Genomic DNA, 19,639 nt, shown 5'->3' with positions numbered 1-19,639 from the left:
ATGATGATCTTTTGGCGACCAGGGAACTTGTACTGGCTGCGGCGGAGAGCCTCGATAGCAGTGGCGCGGTCTGACTCGTTTGTCAGTTCCTGATCATTGATTGGAAACTTTACAGTGGCGACTTACGAGTATCACGAGTGCGGACGGAGAGAAGAATCTGGCCGATGCGGACACGAGCGACACTGCCGTTGGGCTTGCCCCAGGCACCACGCATACCAGTCTGCAGTCTATCGGCACCAGCGCACGACAACATCTTGTTGATGCGGACGACGTGGAATGGGTGGGCACGCACACGAAGGTGGAAACCTTCCTTGCCGGCAATCTTGACCAGGTACCTGCAGATATCGTGTTAGTTCATATATCCTCACTCTTTCTCTTCGCTTTTGGGTCTGGGTGTAACGTACTTGTTGGCGCAGATACGGGCGGCTTCAAGGGCCTCGGAGCTCAACTGTTCCAGCTCGTTGGACACGAGGTGGACACACATGGGAAACTCATCGACGTTCGCACGCTTGCGGCCGAGATCGAAGATACGGATCTTGGGGTCTGGTACACCACGGTTGAAGCGCGACTTCGGGTATGGCTGTGATATCACTCAATCAGTATCTGTCTTGTATCCAAATCCTCTTCTTGCCATCGCATGACGGCTCGGTGGCCATTCCAAGTTCCTCCTCTTGTGGATATGCTATCGAGTCGTACCTTGTTCTTACAGTAGCGGTAACATCTCGCAGGACGGCGTGCCATTGCGACGGTGTTGATATGGTTTGTTGGTGGTGGTTTGCGTGACAATCGAGAGGCGGAAGACCGAAATGTAGGTTACGACCCTCCTCAAGTCGGCGCCAAGACTTCTTTGCCCACGCTGATAAATCAGAACTTGAGCGGGACAATTATTAATGCGGCTGCCGAAAACGTAAAAGTAAGACTCATTGTGAGTCGGCAATGATCAAGTCAGCGAGATGGCAGTGAGTCACAAACTCGCGGTACACGGAACATGATACCTGGGGTTTGAGAGGTGGCGGACGCATAAAATTGACAAGGACGAAAATGCCCTTTGGTTGACTATGTAAATAAGACCAGAAGCGATCATACTACTGGACATAGCGAGTATGTCGTCTTCCATATCCCACTATGGGCTGTCCGAACGCCTTGCGCCATAGCTATGCATCATATATCGTAGTCAAATGCACTCACGCCACCAGAGCTCTCACAATCATCTATTGCGGGTTGGTGCTCAAGATGTCGGAGTCACCAGCATCCTATTGTCCAGTCAATACCTTGCTGCCATCACAATAGCATATACTTCTCGGCTTACCAAGATAGCCATAGTCGAGCACCTGAAGAGCTTACCGCAAGCAGTACCAAGCTCGATCTGCATGTCATATGATATCAGCCACTATTGTTCCCTCCACAGCATTGCGTTGTGCAAACGCTGCTTCGCAGGGCTCAAGAAGGATGCCTTCCAGAGCCGCGAGAGCTCCTTCGCTAGGCAAGGTATATAGATATATTCGACATTTATGAGAGAGGAGATCGCTTACGTTGTTGCCGGAGAAGTGGTGGACGGCGCACTTGGCCAGCATGCTGTAGTCTGTCGCACAAGTCAGCAAGCAAGTCTCAGACGAGCCAGCGCTTTCGTAGGGAGATGTTGGGGGACATACACTCGAGCTCAGACTTCCTCAAGGGAGGAGTGTTGCCAGCAATGATGATGAGCTTGGCCTTGCCAGAGCGCAGAGTCTTGAGGGTAGACTTGTAGCCGAGCGTGACCTTGCCAGACTTGATCGTCAAGGCAAGCTTGGCGTTGATGCTGTCGGTCGTCTTGCTGCTCTTCTTGGGTGCCATCGTGAGTGATTGTCGTCGTTGGGCCTGGGGATAAAGATGCCGTCGTTGGAGATCGAATCCTAATGGCAAAAGTTCGTGTGTGCTTGGCGTGGCGGAAACACCCGCAGGCTAGCCACATCTGGAGCACTCGATTCGCCAGCCTTGAGACGGCTTTTCGTCTCGAGTATAAAAGTCCTGCATCTGTCTATCTTCTATTCACATGATGCTTGGAAATGCTGATGTATTCTACAAAGGTCAACGTCACTGATACCATGACAACGGATACACAGCTACAAAGCCACATACGCACAGCAACCGCGCAACAAGTCTAATTGATCCGCAAGGGTATTGACCATAAGATACGCCTTTCATCATGTTACACACTCCCAGATCCCTCGTTTCTCAGCACCTTTACCGCATCAGACAGCATACACTGTTACTTCCGTCATTGCGTCACAAGCTGTTCCTCTCCCTCGCCACACTGACCAATGGATCGTCCAATGGACCACGATGGACCGCATCTCCCTAAAACTGACGACAGCCGGAACCCTACTTCGAGCCTGTCTTGGCCTTGGCATCCTCCTTGGTCTGATGAGCCTGGTGCTTCGCCTGGTCTGCGGTCTGCTGAGCCTTACTCTGAGCTTGATCGGCGGTCTGCTGGGTTTGGCGACTGGTGTTGTCGGCGGTCTGCTGAGCCTGGGACTTAAACTCCTCGGCCTTTTGCTGGCCAACCTTGGTGTACTCATTCACCTTCTCCTGACCAATCTGCTTGTACTGTTGGGCAGTGTCCTGGGCCTGGCGTAGGTAGTCGGGACTCTTTTTCTGGATCTCCTTGGCTTTGGGGAGCACCCAGTCCTTAGCCGCGTGGGAGATCTCAAACATAATGCGGAAACAAGAGCTGATGATTGCGGTGATGAGAGTTACGAAATTCTCGCTGCCGTTGCGATTACGGGAAACTTTGCGATACTCATCTGCGTCGTGGATCAGCTTTGTCAAAATCGCTCCATACTCCTTGACTCACCAGAGTATACATCGTTGGCATAAGCATAAGGAAAGAAAGCGTAGCTCTTGCCCGTGTCGATCACAGTCTGTGTGTCCTCCTTGAGCAGTGGGATGCGCTCGTCGACCTGCTGGAGACCAGACACCGCAAGCTCATCTGCCTTCTTGACATATGGCTCGGCGACGCTGTAAGGCTTGCGGAGTATGGGCCCGGCCGTGTTGAGGACGTTCTGGACAGCGCTGTCTCCGATCTCGAGTGCCTTCTTGCCGTATGGGTTGGCCCTCACGGCGTCAATGCTGTCGCTGACGATTGGGTAGCTGGTAACGTGGTCGATGGTCTTGAAGGACGTGCTGTCACCCATTGTGCCGTTTGTCGAGTGAGGCATGGACTGACTAAAAGTTAGCTGTGTCGAAAGGCGCACCAGCGGTGAGGCCTGTGGAAGGTAAGAGAAATGGTAAGGACTCACGGGTACAAGTTTGTGTTTTGATCGGAAAGTGTTATGGATTTGGGAAGCTGCTGGCACTGTTAGATTGCAAGCACTCGAGCAAGCAGGAGCGAAGGTACATACCTGGGGAATATACTGAAATCATTCACAAAAGCAATGACAAGTTGACAGTTGCAAGTGACGTTCGAAGGGTATAGAGGAAACAACAGCTCGAAATTGTTGAGAGAGACATGCAGGAAATCCTGCTTGCTTGAACCTTCTGTCAACGTGAATGCAGTGCGGGACGCGTTGCTGCTCTATCGTGCTGGAATTCACATGTGATTGTGAGTGTCGCCCAAAAAGTGTGGATCCTACGTCACAGCCCTGAACGGATTCGAGCCAATCCCACGACGCAGCAAACAGCGTGGCTCGTGCATGATTGTGGCTGCAAGCTGCTCGATATTATTAAATATTGGATGAGGTATCCCCCTCATCAAATCAAAACTACTATACACGAAGCACCATACGAGTACCTGATGCGTTAGCCGTTCAGCCAGCATACCGCCTCTGACAGGTGCCTGCTTCGGAATATTCTGGGCTGTCTGCACGATATTCAACCCAGCACAGATGGTGGTTTTGGTGGGGCTTGCATGTGACAGCGCCACGAGAAATCGAAGGCTGATCCGATAAGTCGCGGATATGCTTTACTCGAGCATGATGAAAAATCTCCGCCAAACTGATGCTGACGGAGGGGACGTACGCTAAGAAATTCTTGATCAATGCTTGAGGTTCACAATGGAACAGAGGAGAAGCTGAGGTGGGAGTGATAGAATATTGGTAACCGTGAGCATGTGAAAGCCAAGCCGATCACATGCCCTGGAGTGAACGTCTTTCGTAAGATCAACCCCTTCTGGCCTCAACGCGATCGCGAGGAGATGATACCGAGACGAGGCCGCTCAAGCGAGCTCTACGAATACTTATTGGTATACATTCGGGTATCAATAACGCCCTCCAGATGCCTGCCTCCCTATCTTGAAACGCCATGGCCATGCAGTAATCACTTCTCAGTCGCCAGCACCATCTTCTCCCTATCGCTTCGTCTCGCCTTATCAGCGCCCTTCTTACTGTGCTTCCGCTCATTCTCTTCTCTCCGCTTAATACTCCTCAGTTCCTCGCCCTTGATCTCGCCCGCCTTCTTGACCTGTTTCGGTACGTGTCTATGCCTCGCGATCCGTCTGATCTCTGGCATGTGCTTGTACCGATTCCTCAACGCGTCACTGTACTCTAGCGCCTGTCTCTGCCTTGCGCTCTTCACACCAGATCGAGCTGAGGCGTTCGATCTCCATAGTCGAATATTGCCATCATCTGAACCAGAGAGGATGTACGCGTTGTCGGGTGTCCAGCAACAGCTAAAGACTCGCTGCATGCGCTTCGTGTGGTAGATGTCTCGGCTGTGTCCCTCGTTGCGCTTCCATAATCGGATGCTGCGGTCGTACGATGCTGAAACGAGCTCTTCACCGGTAGGAGAGAACTCTACGTCCATCACTGCACTGACGTGGTCCTTGAAGATATTGAGTGCTCGAGACAGATTCCTCATATCGAACATGTAGATGTTATGGTCCTCGTTTGCAACAGCAAGATTGAATGCTTCCATTGGATTCCAGCTGATTGCATTGGAGGCGAGTGTGAGTACTGATCGATGCAGAGGAGAAGCTGTTCGTAAGTCGTATAATACAATTGATCGGTCCGTCGCGCACGAGGCGAGAATGGATGTTTCCGTCTGGTTCAGAGCCAGTGCGGTGATCGTGTCCACTGAGGTTGGCCATGAAAACGTCTGTGTGGGTGTGGAAGAGGGCCTGTTGACGTCGTAGATCGAGATGACAGAAGAGGAGACTGCGAAGACTGGCTCTGTCCTGTGCCTCGTTATACCGTTGAATGCGCCCTGCCCAAGCCATGTTGCCAGTGGTGCACTGCCAGATGTGCTGTTGTATGGATCGGAGAGCTTGACTGTCTTATCGCTTCCACAGGACAGTAGCTTTTTATCGTGCGTCCAGCATATCCCCTTTACCAGATTCTCATGTGCCTGTGTCTGCCACACCTCGTCTCGACTGGGTAGGTCCCACACTTTGAGCACTCCATCTCCACTGCCACTGGCGAAGCGATCTAGAGCATTAGGGTCCTTTGCAAGCTTGTATACGCCATCCACATGTCCTCGTCCTAGTTGTGCGACAAAAGGAGCTGCAAACATGCGGTCAAGCTTGGTGGCGTTCAAGGCACGAGTATATTCTCTCGCACGTTCGAAAGGATGCAGGGCAGGATCGAGGTTGCGCGGTTGACGAGCGACATCACTGCCCGGTGCTTGGTATGAGCTCGTCGCACGAGTGAGCGCTTTGATCTTCTGCGACAGTTGTTAGCATACCGTACGAGCGACGGACTGACTCTGACATACCATGGCTCAGAGCATATCTGGGAATGTAATCTCGTTTGGATGGACATAAAAATGTAGCCCGAGCGGAGAATAGTAAGCCCGAAGACTTGCTGCTAGCATGAGCTACAGGCATTCGCAACACGCGACAACTTCCATCAACACATATCGTGCAACTCAAACAACACTATCCGGTCTGAATCTCAGCCACATCTTTGTGACAATTAGCAGTGAGCTCAAAATTAGTCGGACACCACATCACTCGATCGAACGATGGCACAAGAGGATAATGCCAAGCGGCTGGAAGAGGCGAAGAAGCTCAGCAAGAGTGACCCTGGCAAGGCAGAGAAGATATATCAACAACTACTCTCGCAGAAGCCAGGCTCTAGCGACCGTGAGACTCGGGAATTTGAGGCTGCGTTGATAGGATTGGGAGAGCTGTACCGAGATCACAAGAGGCCGCAGGATCTAGCGATTCTAATCCAACAAACACGAGATGCTCTCACCAGCTTCGCTCGAGCGAAGACTGCAAAGCTGAGTGAGTGTAACTTCTTTGCTGTTGTACTGTTGCAATGCTGATAATGTTGTAGTTCGCCAACTCCTCGACCTCTTCACGCCTATACCCAACACAGTCGACACCCAAATCTCCGTTACAAAGTCATGTATCGACTGGGCCGTCTCGCAACGCCAAGGTTTCCTGCGACAAAGTCTCGAGGTTCGCCTCGTGGGCTTGCACATGCAAAAGCAGTCTTACTACGATGCCCTCACTCTGATCAACAGCTTGCTCAAGGAGCTCAAGCGTCTGGACGATAAGCTGGTTTTGGTTGAGGTTCAATTGATGGAGAGCAAAGTCTACCACGCCCTTGGGAATGTACCCAAAGGTCGCGCTGCCCTGACATCCGCCCGCACCAGCGCAGCGTCTGTCTACTGCCCACCACTACTTCAAGCAGGCCTGGATATGCAGTCCGGTCAGTTGCATGCCGAGGACAACGACTTCAACACTGCCTACTCATACTTCATCGAAGCTATGGAAGGCTACCACTCACAAGACGACCCCGCAAAGGCAACGAGTGCATTGCAGTACATGCTTCTTTGCAAAATTATGCTCAACCTGAAGGACGATGTGGATAACCTCATGGCGTCAAAGCACGCCATTAAATATGCCGGCAAGAACCTCGACGCGATGAAGGCGGTGGCGCGTGCTCACAACAACCGGAGTCTGGAGGAGTACGAGACGGCATTACACAGCTACCGTTACGAGCTCGGTAGCGATCGTTTCATCGCATCTCATTTGCGACGTCTGTACGACAGCATGCTGGAGCAGAATCTGATCAAGGTCATCGAGCCCTTTTCACGAGTGGAGATAGATCATGTTGCGGAGATGGTGGGCTTGGATGTTCAGCAAGTGGAACGTAAGCTTAGCCAGATGATTCTCGACCGCGTCATCATAGGTGTTCTGGATCAGGGCACGGGTGTCCTGATCGTGTACGAGGAGAGCGAGAAGGACAAGGGGTACGAGGCGGCACTCGACACCATCGAGAAGTTGGGAGGTGTCGTTGACGTGCTCTACACCAATCAGGCCAGTATGCTTGAGTAGCTTGGAAGGGGTAGGCGGTGGCAAAATGACACGATTGTATTATAACGAGCAATTGCGCCGTAGACATGGCTTGCATTGTACGTCTAAAGCATAGATGTATCACAAGTCCTTGCACAATAGTCCTACAGTTCTTGTGCGACGATCAGTGCTCCTTCTGGTTCTGACTCGGCCGAGGCGAAATCAAATTCTGCTCCACTTCCTGTACATCGACACACCCGACTTCACCTCTTTCGTTGTAGCACATACATACGGCAGACCGGTATTTACCGCCACACAGACATCACCTGAGACTCTTTCGAAATCATCTCTAGTATCAGAACAGTACCTGCTGCTGGTTAAAAGGCATACAGAGCGTTTATACTACTATCTTGTTGATCAAAGCATATTTCTCTCAAGGGATCGACGTTCTTCATTTATCAATTCGTCATGATCAGCAGTACCCAAACGTCCTTGCAATTTTAGTCACATATTCTAGACGGAACCCAGAAACATTTTCGGGGCTGTCAGGATGTCGACAACGAAGTCTCAAGCCTTACCTGGCGTCGATCTGGAGAAGCTTGACCAGGACGACGATCAGAATGCCGCTTGGTCTGATGCCGATGGTAGCGATGTAGCAGTAGACACGACGGCTATGGCTGGCTCGCAGGACGACGCTATTAGACCTACAGCGAACCATGGGAAGGCACTTAGTATACGATCGAATGTGTTGTCTCGAGCTCTGACGAACAGATCGACGACATCGTGGAAGGACCCAGGACCGCCTCCCGATGGTGGCAGGGCAGCGTGGACGCAGGCTGTACTACTGCATCTAACGATCTTCGGTGAGTGGAACGGCGAGGTTGACAAGCACACATACTGACCATCTGCTCAGTTACATTCGGCTACACGACAGCGTTCGGGTCATTCCAGACCTGGTATGAGTCCACACTCAACGTCGCTCCATCCACCATCTCATGGGTAGGCAGCGTCCAACTCTGGCTCCTGTTCTTCATCGGCACTTTCTCTGGCCGAGCACTGGATGCAGGATACTTCCGTCCCGTCTACATCGCAGGCTGCGTCATGCAGCTCATCGGCATCTTCACCACTTCTGTCGCGACACAGTACTGGCAGCTCTTTCTCGCCCAGGGGCTTTGTATGGGTATAGCCAATGGACTGCAGTTCTGCCCAACTATGGCGCTGGTTAGCACATACTTCTCAAGAAGGAGAGCTATCGCGCTGGGTGTAGGGGCCTTGGGATCGTGTACGGGAGGAGTTGTCTTCCCGATCCTTGTCCAACAGCTTCTGCCGCGCATTGGCTTCGGATGGACGATCCGGATCATCGGCTTCATCATGCTGATAATCGACATCATTACTGTTGCGCTGTACCGCACACGACTGCCACCACGACGAAGTGGACCGATCATCGAATGGGCGGCATTTAAAGAGGCGCCTTATGTTTTGTTTTGCGGCTCAGCATTTCTGTTCTTTTGGGTAAGCAAATTCCGAGGCGGGTTGCGGATCTGTCCTGACGTTTACTCAGGGACTATACTTCGCCTTTTTCTACGTCGGCTCTTTCGGTCGAAATAATCTAGGCATGAGCTATCAAGACTCCATCAACCTCCTCCTTACCATGGTCTGCATGGGCTTCATCTTCCGCCTCCTGCCGAACTACTTCGCCGACAGACTCGGGCCCCTAAACGTCCTCCTACCCTGGGTCTTCCTCTGCAGCATCATGATGTTTGCCTGGATCGGCGTCAAGACACCTGCCACTCTCTACGTCTTCGCAGCGATATACGGAGCGGGTTCTGCCGGTATACAGAGTGTGTGGCCTGCTACATTGGCGAGTCTGACGGAGGATCTGAGTAAAGCAGGTATCAGGATGGGTATGGGCTTTAGTCTTGTCAGCTTCGCCTGTCTGACTGGCCCGCCACTTGCAGGCGCGCTGATACAGATGCGAGACGGCGATTATCTGTACGCGCTGATATGGGCTGGCACTTCTTTCTTAATGGGTGGTGTTCTGCTTGTAGCGGCGCGTGTTGCGAAGGCTGGGTGGCGAGTCATGGTTCGGATATGAGGGTGGTATCTAATCTATGCGATCGAAGATAGAGGCTGTCATCAGCCATTCATAGAGACGGCGCACTGGGCGGACCATCGCTGCCTTACTATCGCAAGGTGGTCATGTTTTAGTGCAGTCGAAACAGCTTGCCAGCAACAGGCATCCACTCGTCGTCCCATCTTCGCTCCTGCTCTCTCAATGCGCCGTTTCCCAGCCTCTTGAGCTCCCTGTCGTCACTCCCAAATAAGTCTTGCAGCACCTGGCACAACCCTTCTGCGCTGCCAAACCCTCTTCCGTTCTCGCCTTCCTTGACCAACTCCGGCCATGCCTTGAACTTGCTCCATCCTGCTACTGGCAGGCCCGTACCAAACATATCTACCACTTTCATCGGTAGGTCGACCCCAGAAGATGATGTGTGAAGGGAGACGCCAAGATCAGCCGAGCCAAGCAATCGGGCGTAGTCATCTGTGGTGAGCCAGGCGGTTGATATGATTGTTTCATCTAGCTTGCCCTCGCTCACTAGCTGCTGGACCTTGGCGAGGTAGTAGCTTTGTAGTGGACCTTTGCCTGTGATCACGGCCCAGATTCGTGGCAGATTTCGCTTCTGCTTGCGTTCCGCAGCGTATTGGACTACGGCGTCAAGGAGGATCGAGAAGTCCTCATCTGGCGTCCAAGATGTCGAGCTGACGATCAGACGCCACGATCGGCGTTCGAGGTCAAAAGGTTGACCCTGTAGCTCGGGTCTCGTTTTCAGAAATTCGATTCGCTGGGCGATTGTAAGTGGTCGTAAGTGCTTCGCAGGTCTGTCATGCAAAGGCAAGGCGTCGATACTCCACTTCTCCTTCAGCACCCGACACATAGCATTGGTAACAGCAAGGTGAGCTGTAGCACCTCTGGCAAAGAAGCCTTCATACCACTCGGACAGTCTGACCAGAGGATGGCGTGGACCCAGGCGAAGTGCGAGAATGCTGTAGCCAAAGTTGTGCCAGTCAACGACTAGTTGTGTATTGCGGAAGAAACAGATAATCCTCGCGACAAGGAGTGTAGGTATTGAAGGTGGATTTTGGATCAACATCCATCGGCAAGCCTTTGTCCGGTAGCCGAGAGCATGATATAGTGCTTGAAACTGCCAGGCGACCTTGAATGGGGCTAGCAGAAGGAATAGCAGTCTGTTCTTCGTTCCAAAAGGAAAGACTGGTATCGGGATGATGTTTATCAATCGATGAGCTTTGACGTCCGGATTTATGTCGACGGACGGGTCGACGTAGCCGATGAGGTCGACTTTTCCTCCGTGGCTGGCAATGCTGAGGGCATGGTACTGCATGCGAGGAGATCGACCGATGTCACCGAGAACTACTACTTGGACAGAGGCTTGAGCTTTGAGAGTTCTATCCTTCTCCTTGTGAGCTTGAAAGTAGGCATAACCAGATTGTGTAGCATCCTCCTTGTCCTTGTCTTGAAAGTCGGTCTCCTTGATTTCGTGAGGATGAAAATGACTGTAGGCCGACGGCAATGTGACCAGAAAGATTGTCACAAGTATCGAGATAACCACAGCGATGGTTAATGAGAATTCCCAGAGTAAAAGCCAGAAGCTCGCCATTGTCGCTGGCCTGCTATTCTTTGAATCAGCCTACATATATCGAAAGTGATTGTGGTCCCGACACGAGGTACTTTTCGCACCGCCACAGCGGACCGGCCCAGCAGATCGATGCGTGCTCCACGTCTTCCGCAGCGCGTGTTTCACAATCGATTTGGATAGGGGCAGCAAAGAGATCCGTGCTGCTCCTCCACCTTGGCAGATACTATGCTGTCAACGGTGTAAGTGAAGTCTAACCACGAGCACTGTCTTGCGCTGGTATCGAGGACAGATGGCTGCGTAGCGTTGGAGGTCAATCGAGTACAGACATCGCAGGTATGGCTTCAAGCTATGCACTTCCATATGCCAATGCGAATGGAGGAAGTGGCCAGCAGCAGCAGCACGCACATCATGGGCATAGTCGATCGTACGGTGGTGGACCATACCTATCGCCTGGCAAGACATTCCAGAATGGAAACACCATAAACAATAGCCACTCAACAGTCAAGAAGGCTTCCTCACACAACCAACTCTACACCCATGCCGAGACGAGCCGAGAGACAAGTCCTCTGCCTTCGCCTGGTGTGGAAGAGTACAAGACGCCCTTCGAGCACAACATCTACGCCTTTGAGAACAACCAGAGGTTGAACGCTCCGCCGCCTTCACGATTTGGCCACATGAGAACAAAGAGCAGTAGACCACGAGGAGAGTCGGATCTGGGCAGGCCGGCGGACGTGCGCAGCCCAGCATACAGACCAAGTCTGCCAAGGATATCGACGGCGAGCTCATCATGGTTCTCCTTGCCTGAAGCTTTGACGGCCCTTCTCATACCTCTACCGTATCTGCTTGCCTCTGCTGCATACTCGACCATCACACACGAAGAGCTGAGTGGAGGCACGCATGAGCTACCTGCATATGCGCGGCTCCAGCATGGGGCAGGTGGACAGAGTAGAGTCCTGCCAAAGCAGAAGTTTAGCAGCGACTCTGGCTTTATCGAGGCGTGCACGTTGACGTCTGGTACACTCTTACTGGTCGGCATTATAGCAAAGATACGGGCTGGGGAGCGACAGCTGGATCGACGGAAGGAGCCTGCGAGTATGCAACAGCAGGTCAGAGCGCTGGCGAGCCCGAGTTCGGTACGGACGATGGCATTACGGGCCTTTAGTCTGGGCCTGCCGTTTTACGCTGCCATGCAGGTTGGAGGACTGCGGACCGGGCTCGTGCTGCTGTCTTGCACAGCGGCTGGTATCACAGACGCGAATGTGCCTTTCAGGAGGACACTACATGAATGGAAGCACATTCTATCGACACGGACAACGACATTGGTGGTTGTACTGCTGAGCATAACGTTGGACATGATCGGCTGGACCTTCCGTGCTCCCTTCACGCACACACTGTCTGGATACGTTGCTCTTCTCGCGTCAGCTCTGTTCATACCGTCACAGCTACCGCTTAAGTTATCAACAGGTTCGACACCGGCATCAAAAGGGCCGACCTCAGCCTCATGGACGACCAGCAGCAGACTACCAGCGACCTCACCCCTGCTAGCCTCAGTCCCAGACGTCAACATGACCCTCATCTCCGGGCTTTTAATGTCCCTCCTGACCATCACCCTCTCCTATATCTGGTCAACCTCCCCAGCCATAAACACCACCGCTTTAACCTTTAGCACCCTCGCCATCGCCGCCATGACAGGCGCCATCATCTTCTCCCAACCCCACACCCTCCGCAGCCAACACCGAGCAGGTCTCGGACTCGGCTGTCTAACGACTGCATGCTGCGCTTTCATGTACTCACCTACTTTCTGGCCAGGCACGATCGTCAATGGAGGATTATCTGCGCTGTCTGGTGTGGCTGTCTTGTACGATACGAATGCTTTTGATAACGACACGCCTGTTCACGAACATCACGCACATAGTTCGCATACACATTCTCATGGCCATGGCCAGCAGGAAACGGCTGATAAGGGCCCTTCGGCCATCACGAAATTCATCCTTGGCCATTGCGAGCCGGGCTCCATGATCCACGGCATCCTAAGTGAGAAGGACTCGAGACGAATCGCTTACTTCACCCTACTAAATTTCGGCTTCATGTTCGTGCAGGGCGTATACGGGTACCTCTCCGGCTCACTAGGATTACTGAGCGACACCGTACACATGTTCTTCGACTGCCTGGGTCTAATCGTCGGCCTAGGAGCGGCCGTCGCCTCGAAATGGCCTGAATCGCCGGACAAACCTTATGGCTGGGGCAAGCTCAATACCTTGGCTGGATTTGGGAATGGTGTCTTCCTCATGCTGGTCAGTGTGGAGTTCGTCTGGGAAGCTATCGAGGGTATCATGGAGGGGACGGAGCTGAGACATGTCAAGGAGTTGTTTGTGGTCAGTTCTGCTGGACTGGCGGTTAATTTGGTTGGGCTCTTTGCTTTTGGGCATGCGCATGGGGGGCATGATCATGGCCATTCGCATGGGCACGGGCATGAGCATGGTCATTCGCACGCCGGTCACGACCACGGACATTCTCACAGCCACTCGATCGCTAGCCACGATCACAACCACACTCACACGCCCACCCACTCGCAGCACACCAGCCACGACCACGACCACGACCACGACCACGACCACGACCACGACCACGCCCAATCCAACGGCCACACCAAGTCCGCAAACCACACCTGCGACCACGACCACGACCACAAAGAATCGGCCCCCAACACCCACCACGTCCCAGCCCCCCAACACAACGAAAACATGCGCGGCATCTACCTCCACATCGCCGCCGACGCCGGCGGCTCCCTCGCCGTCATCCTCAGCACAGCCCTTACCCTCTACAAACCCTGGTACCTCTGGGACCCCATGGCAACAATCCTCATCGCGGCCTTGATCTTCGCCGCCGCTGTGCCATTGGTGATGAGTTCGGGCCAGAAATTGTTACTAGTAGTGCCTGATCAATTGGAATATGGGGCCAAGGGTATGTTGCAGGAGCTTAGTGAGATGAGGGGGGTGGTGGGGTATGCGGGGCCGAGGTTTTGGGTGGATGATAGGGGGGATGGTGGGGATGGGCATGAGCATCATGGGCATGATCACGGGGATGGTGGGGGAGGGCAGAAGGTCATGGGTGTTATTCATGTTTTTGCGGCGCAGGCGGCGGACGTGGAGGATGTGAGGGTGAGGGTGTTGGAGTTCGCGGGGGAGAGGGGCATGGATCTTGTGGTTCAGGTTGAGAGGGAGGGGGAGGGTGGGGGGTGTTGGTGTGGTGGTGGCGGTGGTGGTGGTGGTGGTAGTATTGGTGGTGGCAGTATTGGAGGGATGAAAACTGGTTGATGATTGTTATGATACGACATTGGCTGTAGAGTAGAAGGACTTGTGTAGTTTGCATATATCTGTAGCGCTTTTGTCTTGGGATAGCATTGCATTGCATATAGCATCATTGGTTGAGTGCAAGACAGAACAGACTTCTATCAACCATGAGCACCCCCAGCACCCTCCAATCCCTTCCTAGCCTTCCTTAAAGCATCCTCCTGCCTTCTACCAAGCATAATCCTCCTCCACTCCGTCAAATCCTTAACGCCCCTCGTCACCCTCTCACTAGAAAACAGGATCTGCACCGCTTTCCCACTATGCCCATGTCGATATCCACTCAGACTCCTCAGAACCTTCTCCACCACCTCCAGCGTCTGATCATCGAAAGAATAGACTTCCCGGTCCATTTCCTCCAGGACTTCGACGATGGTGGGCACGGCTGTCGGGTGGTGGGTATGGAGGAGGGAGATGTGGGAGTTGTATAGAGTGGTTGTTACACCTAGAGCGAAAGCCGAGGGACCGATTTTCTTGAGTGCGGGCAGGAGGTTTAGTGGTAGTGGGGAAGACGGGAAATGGATGGACATGTACCCCATGAAATCCTGAAGATGAGCAGGCAGATTCACGGTCAAGATCTGCAGCTCAGATAAATTCGGGGCGTCTTTGAAGACGGAAGCTTTCGACCTCTTCTTCTTGAGAATGTTCGTTTCGGTCTTGGCCCAGCTTTTGCCGGCTTGGGTTTGGTAGGTGGTGCTCTCCCCATTAACATCTAGTCTGAGCGCTGCGACGCGATTCAAGACGAGGCCTTTGAGGATTTTCCAGGTTTCTTGGTCCGAAGGGGCGGAGGTCATGAGTTTGGTTACGTGGGTGTAATCGCGTTGGATTTCTTTGCTGCGGGCGGAGTCGTCGTTGGTGCGGATGGCGAGGGTGGTGGTTAGTTGATTTTTTGAGCGGGCTTCTTCCGCCATGGGTTGTAGGGCGGGGGGGAACTTGGGGGTGTGTCGGCTGCGGGTGGTGATGTCGGACATGGCTGAGTCGAGGATGGCGTCTAGGCTGGTGTTTTGGACCTTATAATTCTGTACGCCTGTTCCGTCTCTCTGTCCCGGTGGTTTGGCTTGCTTCTGTAGACTGAAGAGCTTCTCGAAGGTTTGGCGCTCCCTGGGCGTGATGGTTGACTTGTCGGGGTTGAAGCCTGCTCGCTGCTCATCTGATGCATCCTCGAACGGCACATCCTCCTCCTCAGGTGCCGAGCGTTGTACAAGGTGGTCAACGGTATCTTGGCCGTCTTGGCGCGAGGGCCGATATGGCCTTTCGTGCTGGCGATCTTGCGGACGATTCATGCCGTCGTTGCGATCAGACCCCATCGTCCTCGGCGGCCTCCTGGCATATGCCACTCTTCGAACTCCATCGCCATCGTCTCGCGAGGGTCTGACATGGCCAGTAGACCTCACACGTGCATATTGACGGCGCTGAATGGTGCTGGTGCAGTACAGGAAGGGCAGTAGACTGCCTGCGGGGGATATGTCATCACATCGCCATCGCGGGACTTTCAGTAATGCCCTCTCGAGCATCAGCAATGCTCGGCGAAGGAAGAGTGGATGCTGCGACAGCCGTGGCACGTTTGATGGCACTAGTATGTCGGATATTCCTTCAGATGCTCGTAGCAAATCTCAATCTTGAACGCTGAGTCAGGAACGCGTCGCGACCACGAGAATGTCGTCATTGGCCTGGACGCGATCAATGAAACGATCAGTACGGTGGTATTGTGCCATCGTCTCTCGTCGAAGTCGCATGGGATAGCATAGTATAGCACTGACGCTCAGTACATGCAGAAGGACTTCGTGTGGAGAGAGTCTGAGCTCATACATCGAGGCAGGAGTATAGACGGAGATGGCGGTCAAGAAGGGAGTCGGGCAGCTCAGCGAGTATGAGCAGCAGCGACAAGAGAAGATCGCCAAGAACCAGGCATTGTTACAGCAGCTCCAACTCGATGCGCAACAGACTGGTCTGGGACCCAAGTCGAAGCCCAAATCATCCTCGTCTACCTCAAGCGGTCAAAAGAGGAAACGACAATTGACAAAGGTCAAGGAAGAGGACAACGCGCCTCGTCGAACTTCATCCCGTCTCAAAGGCATCGTTGCCGACTCGGAAGTGGCACGACAGAAGGAAGAAAAGGAAGCCGAGGTGTTCCAGGAAGCGCAACGAGCCAAGCGACAGCGGTTCAGCGAAGACATCAACCTCGTTGACGCCGTCGTCAACGGCCGAACATGGAACAAATCCGGCAACTGGCTGACAGCCTTCGGACCCGCCAACCCCGGGGAACGAACCTTCGATGCCCAAGATGTCAAGGAGACATCCGACAAAGAACTCCGCGAAATCCGCCAACGTATGAGCAGCCTCCAACTCTGGGAAGGCGCCGAACCGAATCGAATCAAAATCACCCCCGAACGAATCTACAGTCTCGGCCTCCACCCCACCCGCGACAAAGCCCTCGTCTTTGCGGGAGACAAGCTAGGCAATCTCGGCCTCTTCGACAGCTCGCAAACCAGCCCCGAGCAAGTCAAACAAGAAGCCGACGATGCAGACGAAGATGGCGATGTAGACGACGAGATCGAACCAGCCATCACCACCTTCAAAATCCACACCCGCACAATCAGCGCCTTTCAATTCTCGCCTCACGACCAGAACGCCCTCCTAACAGCCTCCTACGACTCTTCCATCCGCAAACTCGATCTGGAAAAAGGCCAAGCGATCGAAATCTACGCCCCCGAAGACAAAGGCGCCGACGACCCCATCTCAGGCGTAGAAATAAGCCGTCAAGATCCAAATCGCCTACACTTCACCACCCTCAATGGCGCCTTCGGCCTCCACGACCTGCGCACCCCTTCAACAGAAGCGGAAATCTTCCAGCTCTGCGAGAAGAAAATCGGCGGGTTCAGCTTACATCCCGCCCAGCCGCATCTTCTCGCCACAGCATCCCTAGACCGCACGCTCAAAATCTGGGATTTGCGGAAGATAACCGGAAAAGGGGAGGCGCGATCTCCGTTCCTGATGGGGGAACACGAAAGCAAACTCTCCGTCTCCCACGCCGCCTTTAACTCCGCAGGCCAAATCGCCACGGCATCCTATGACGATACGATAAAAATCCACACTTTACCCCCTGACGCCGCAACGTGGAAACCAGGCGGGCACGAACTCAGCGAGGCGGCCATGGCCCCAACGACGATTATACCGCATAACAACCAAACGGGCCGCTGGGTCACGATTCTCCGCGCGCAATGGCAATTACAACCCGCCGATGGGATCCAGCGGTTCGTGATTGGGAATATGAATCGGTTTGTGGATATTTATACGAGTCGGGGGGAGCAGTTGGCGCAGTTGGGGGGGGAGGGGATTACGGCTGTGCCGGCTGTGGCTATGTTTCATCAGAGTAGGGATTGGGTGGCGGCGGGGACTGCGTCGGGCAAGTTGTGTTTGTGGATGTAAGAGTGGGAAGCGGAGTCGGATAAGGCGTACTCCGGTTCCGGGATGTGGATCTGGAAGGGAGGAAGGGTGTTGGAGTTGGGGGAAGTGATGGTTGGGTCGTGGCTCGCGAGTTGGATCTCTGTTTGGGTACTCCGGAGCTTGGATACAGTCAGTCAGGCAGGCAGCCAGGTAGCTGTCAGGATTTCATGTGTGTAAATATACTATGTACGAATCTATGCAAGTGGCAACTTCTTATGCCTAAAGCCCTTGCCCCCACTCCCACCATACATCGCCGCCCCCTGCCCCTGTCCAGCAAGTCGATACTCATGGATCATCAACCCCTCCAACCCCACCGGTCCCCGCGCATGCACTTTATTCGTGGAAATCCCCACCTCAGTCCCAAAACCAAAACGCATGCCGTCGCAGAACCGGGTACTGCAGTTCCAGAATTTGCAGGCCGAGTCGATGCCGTTGCTGAAGTGGGTGGAGGTTTGAGGCGAGGAGGTGAGGATGCAGTCGGTGTGGTGGGAGCCGTGGGTGTTTACGTGGGTAATTGCGGCGTCGACGGGGGAGGGAGTGGAGGGGATTGTGCGGATGGCGAGGGTGAGGTCGAGGAATTCGGTGGTGTAGTCTGCTTCTGTCGAGGCGCGGAGAAGGGAGGTCTGGTCTTGAGGGAGATGTTTTGATAGTGCGGTTTTGGAGGGTTCGTCGCAGCGGAGTTCGACGCCTTTGGTTATTAGGGCTTCTGCTACGGCTGGGAGGATGGTTTCGAGCGCGTCTTCGTGGACTAGGAGGGTTTCGACGGCGTTGCAGGCGGCTGGATAGTCTGTCTTTGAGTCCACGACTACGTTCACACACATTTCTTTGTCGGCATCGGAGTGGATGTAGATTGTGCATAGACCGTCTGCGTGTCCAAGCACGGGCATGTGTGCTTTGCGTTGACAATAGCTCACGAGCTCGTTCGAGCCTCGAGGAATAACCAAGTCAATGTACTGACTCAGTTCCAGCAACGGATCCACAGCATCCCTAGTAGTGACAAGCTGTATTGAGTCATTCGGCACTTCTGTGCCTGCCAGTGCCTTGGAAATAATCGTCGATATCGCTTTGAAAGACTCTGTCGATTCTTTGCCACCTTTCAGAATAGCAGCGTTGGCTGATTTTATGGCTAGAGAGGCTATGTTTGCAATGACTTCGGGACGGGCCTCGAAGATGATGAGAAGGACGCCTATTGGACAGGTTTGCCGCTGGAGAATGAGGCCTTCGTCTAGTTCTGTGCGTAAGTCCACCCTGCCGACTTTTGGAAAGTCAGCAGAGTGTTCAGTATGATAGATACAAGACACGGAATCCGGTGACAATGAGAGAAGATCAAGTACCTACCAGGGTCTTCTAAACCTCGAACGTCCTTGATGCCCTGAAGCATGTCGTCGAATTTACCCTTTCGAGACAAATCAAGACGTTTCAGGATACTGGCACTGAGTTCACCATTGGCAGCAGATTTCTTCGCCAGCTCCAGATCGTTTGCGTTAGCCGCCAAGATCGAATCTCGCTCGGCGGCCAAGGCATCATGAATGGCATCCAAGGCATTGTTTCTTGCGGTGGTTGGAAGTGTTGCTAGAGTCCTTGATGATATCTTGGCAGCGCGAGCAGCTTCCTCTGGTGATGCATTGGTCAACGACATCCTCGCCCGATGTATTTCAGGTACGTGTCCGCTTCCACTCCTGATGGATTGGCCTCCGAAATTCGAGTCATTGCAAGCGAAATGCTAGCGGCGGATGTATCCGAAGCGGTCGTCAGTCAGCAGCCGGGGGTGGCTGGCTTGCCAACCGGAATACCAACCTCTCCCAACACAGTAGCCAACCACAGCCGCCACACCCATGCAAGCACCACGCAGCGACCAGCTGAATGCGTAGCAGCGATTGGCATCGTCATACTGTGATCGTACTGTAACGAGAGGCTGGGTGGCTACACTAAGTATTTCACTGCATGCACGCTTCCATCCGTCCTTTCCC

The 19,639-nt window shown here is 53.5% G+C and overlaps 9 protein-coding genes across 9 annotated transcripts; 4 read left to right on the top strand and 5 right to left on the bottom strand.

Moving 5' to 3' along the window:
- Window positions 1–2,361: 2,361 nt before the first annotated feature.
- Window positions 2,362–3,173, bottom strand: LTS14_008368 (uncharacterized protein; the record flags this gene model as incomplete). Its single annotated transcript, XM_064841056.1, has 2 exons — window positions 2,362–2,783; window positions 2,834–3,173. 2 exons carry the CDS (start codon window positions 3,171–3,173, stop codon window positions 2,362–2,364), a joined length of 762 nt encoding a protein of 253 aa, XP_064691316.1.
- A 1,120-nt stretch (window positions 3,174–4,293) lies between these two features.
- On the bottom strand, window positions 4,294–5,688 carry sof1 (the record flags this gene model as incomplete). The annotated part of the gene is made up of 2 exons (XM_064841055.1): window positions 4,294–5,634; window positions 5,686–5,688. The coding sequence occupies 2 exons, from the start codon at window positions 5,686–5,688 to the stop codon at window positions 4,294–4,296; spliced, it is 1,344 nt and encodes a 447-aa protein (XP_064691315.1).
- A 246-nt stretch (window positions 5,689–5,934) lies between these two features.
- RPN6 (26S proteasome regulatory subunit rpn6) lies at window positions 5,935–7,258 on the top strand (the record flags this gene model as incomplete). Its single annotated transcript, XM_064841054.1, has 2 exons — window positions 5,935–6,199; window positions 6,252–7,258. The coding sequence occupies 2 exons, from the start codon at window positions 5,935–5,937 to the stop codon at window positions 7,256–7,258; spliced, it is 1,272 nt and encodes a 423-aa protein (XP_064691314.1).
- Window positions 7,259–7,766: 508 nt separating this feature from the next.
- LTS14_008365 (uncharacterized protein) lies at window positions 7,767–9,311 on the top strand (the record flags this gene model as incomplete). Its single annotated transcript, XM_064841053.1, has 3 exons — window positions 7,767–8,079; window positions 8,130–8,728; window positions 8,778–9,311. 3 exons carry the CDS (start codon window positions 7,767–7,769, stop codon window positions 9,309–9,311), a joined length of 1,446 nt encoding a protein of 481 aa, XP_064691313.1.
- Window positions 9,312–9,420: 109 nt separating this feature from the next.
- ALG1 (mannosyltransferase) lies at window positions 9,421–10,893 on the bottom strand (the record flags this gene model as incomplete). The annotated part of the gene is made up of 1 exon (XM_064841052.1): window positions 9,421–10,893. The coding sequence occupies one exon, from the start codon at window positions 10,891–10,893 to the stop codon at window positions 9,421–9,423; it is 1,473 nt and encodes a 490-aa protein (XP_064691312.1).
- Window positions 10,894–11,207: 314 nt separating this feature from the next.
- MSC2 (putative zinc transporter msc2) lies at window positions 11,208–14,189 on the top strand (the record flags this gene model as incomplete). Its single annotated transcript, XM_064841051.1, has 1 exon — window positions 11,208–14,189. One exon carries the CDS (start codon window positions 11,208–11,210, stop codon window positions 14,187–14,189), a length of 2,982 nt encoding a protein of 993 aa, XP_064691311.1.
- Window positions 14,190–14,326: 137 nt separating this feature from the next.
- Window positions 14,327–15,529, bottom strand: LTS14_008362 (uncharacterized protein; the record flags this gene model as incomplete). Its single annotated transcript, XM_064841050.1, has 1 exon — window positions 14,327–15,529. The coding sequence occupies one exon, from the start codon at window positions 15,527–15,529 to the stop codon at window positions 14,327–14,329; it is 1,203 nt and encodes a 400-aa protein (XP_064691310.1).
- A 526-nt stretch (window positions 15,530–16,055) lies between these two features.
- Window positions 16,056–17,651, top strand: LTS14_008361 (uncharacterized protein; the record flags this gene model as incomplete). The annotated part of the gene is made up of 1 exon (XM_064841049.1): window positions 16,056–17,651. One exon carries the CDS (start codon window positions 16,056–16,058, stop codon window positions 17,649–17,651), a length of 1,596 nt encoding a protein of 531 aa, XP_064691309.1.
- A 212-nt stretch (window positions 17,652–17,863) lies between these two features.
- Window positions 17,864–19,308, bottom strand: PRO2 (glutamate-5-semialdehyde dehydrogenase; the record flags this gene model as incomplete). The annotated part of the gene is made up of 2 exons (XM_064841048.1): window positions 17,864–18,900; window positions 19,008–19,308. The coding sequence occupies 2 exons, from the start codon at window positions 19,306–19,308 to the stop codon at window positions 17,864–17,866; spliced, it is 1,338 nt and encodes a 445-aa protein (XP_064691308.1).
- Between the last annotated feature and the right edge of the window lie 331 nt (window positions 19,309–19,639).

This window comes from Recurvomyces mirabilis, assembly GCF_035927965.1.
Source record: "Recurvomyces mirabilis strain CCFEE 5264 chromosome Unknown scaffold_25, whole genome shotgun sequence".
Lineage (NCBI taxonomy): Eukaryota > Fungi > Ascomycota > Dothideomycetes > Mycosphaerellales > Teratosphaeriaceae > Recurvomyces > Recurvomyces mirabilis.
The sequence above is the reverse complement of the archived record's forward strand: the minus strand, read 5'-3'. Positions and strand labels throughout refer to the sequence as shown.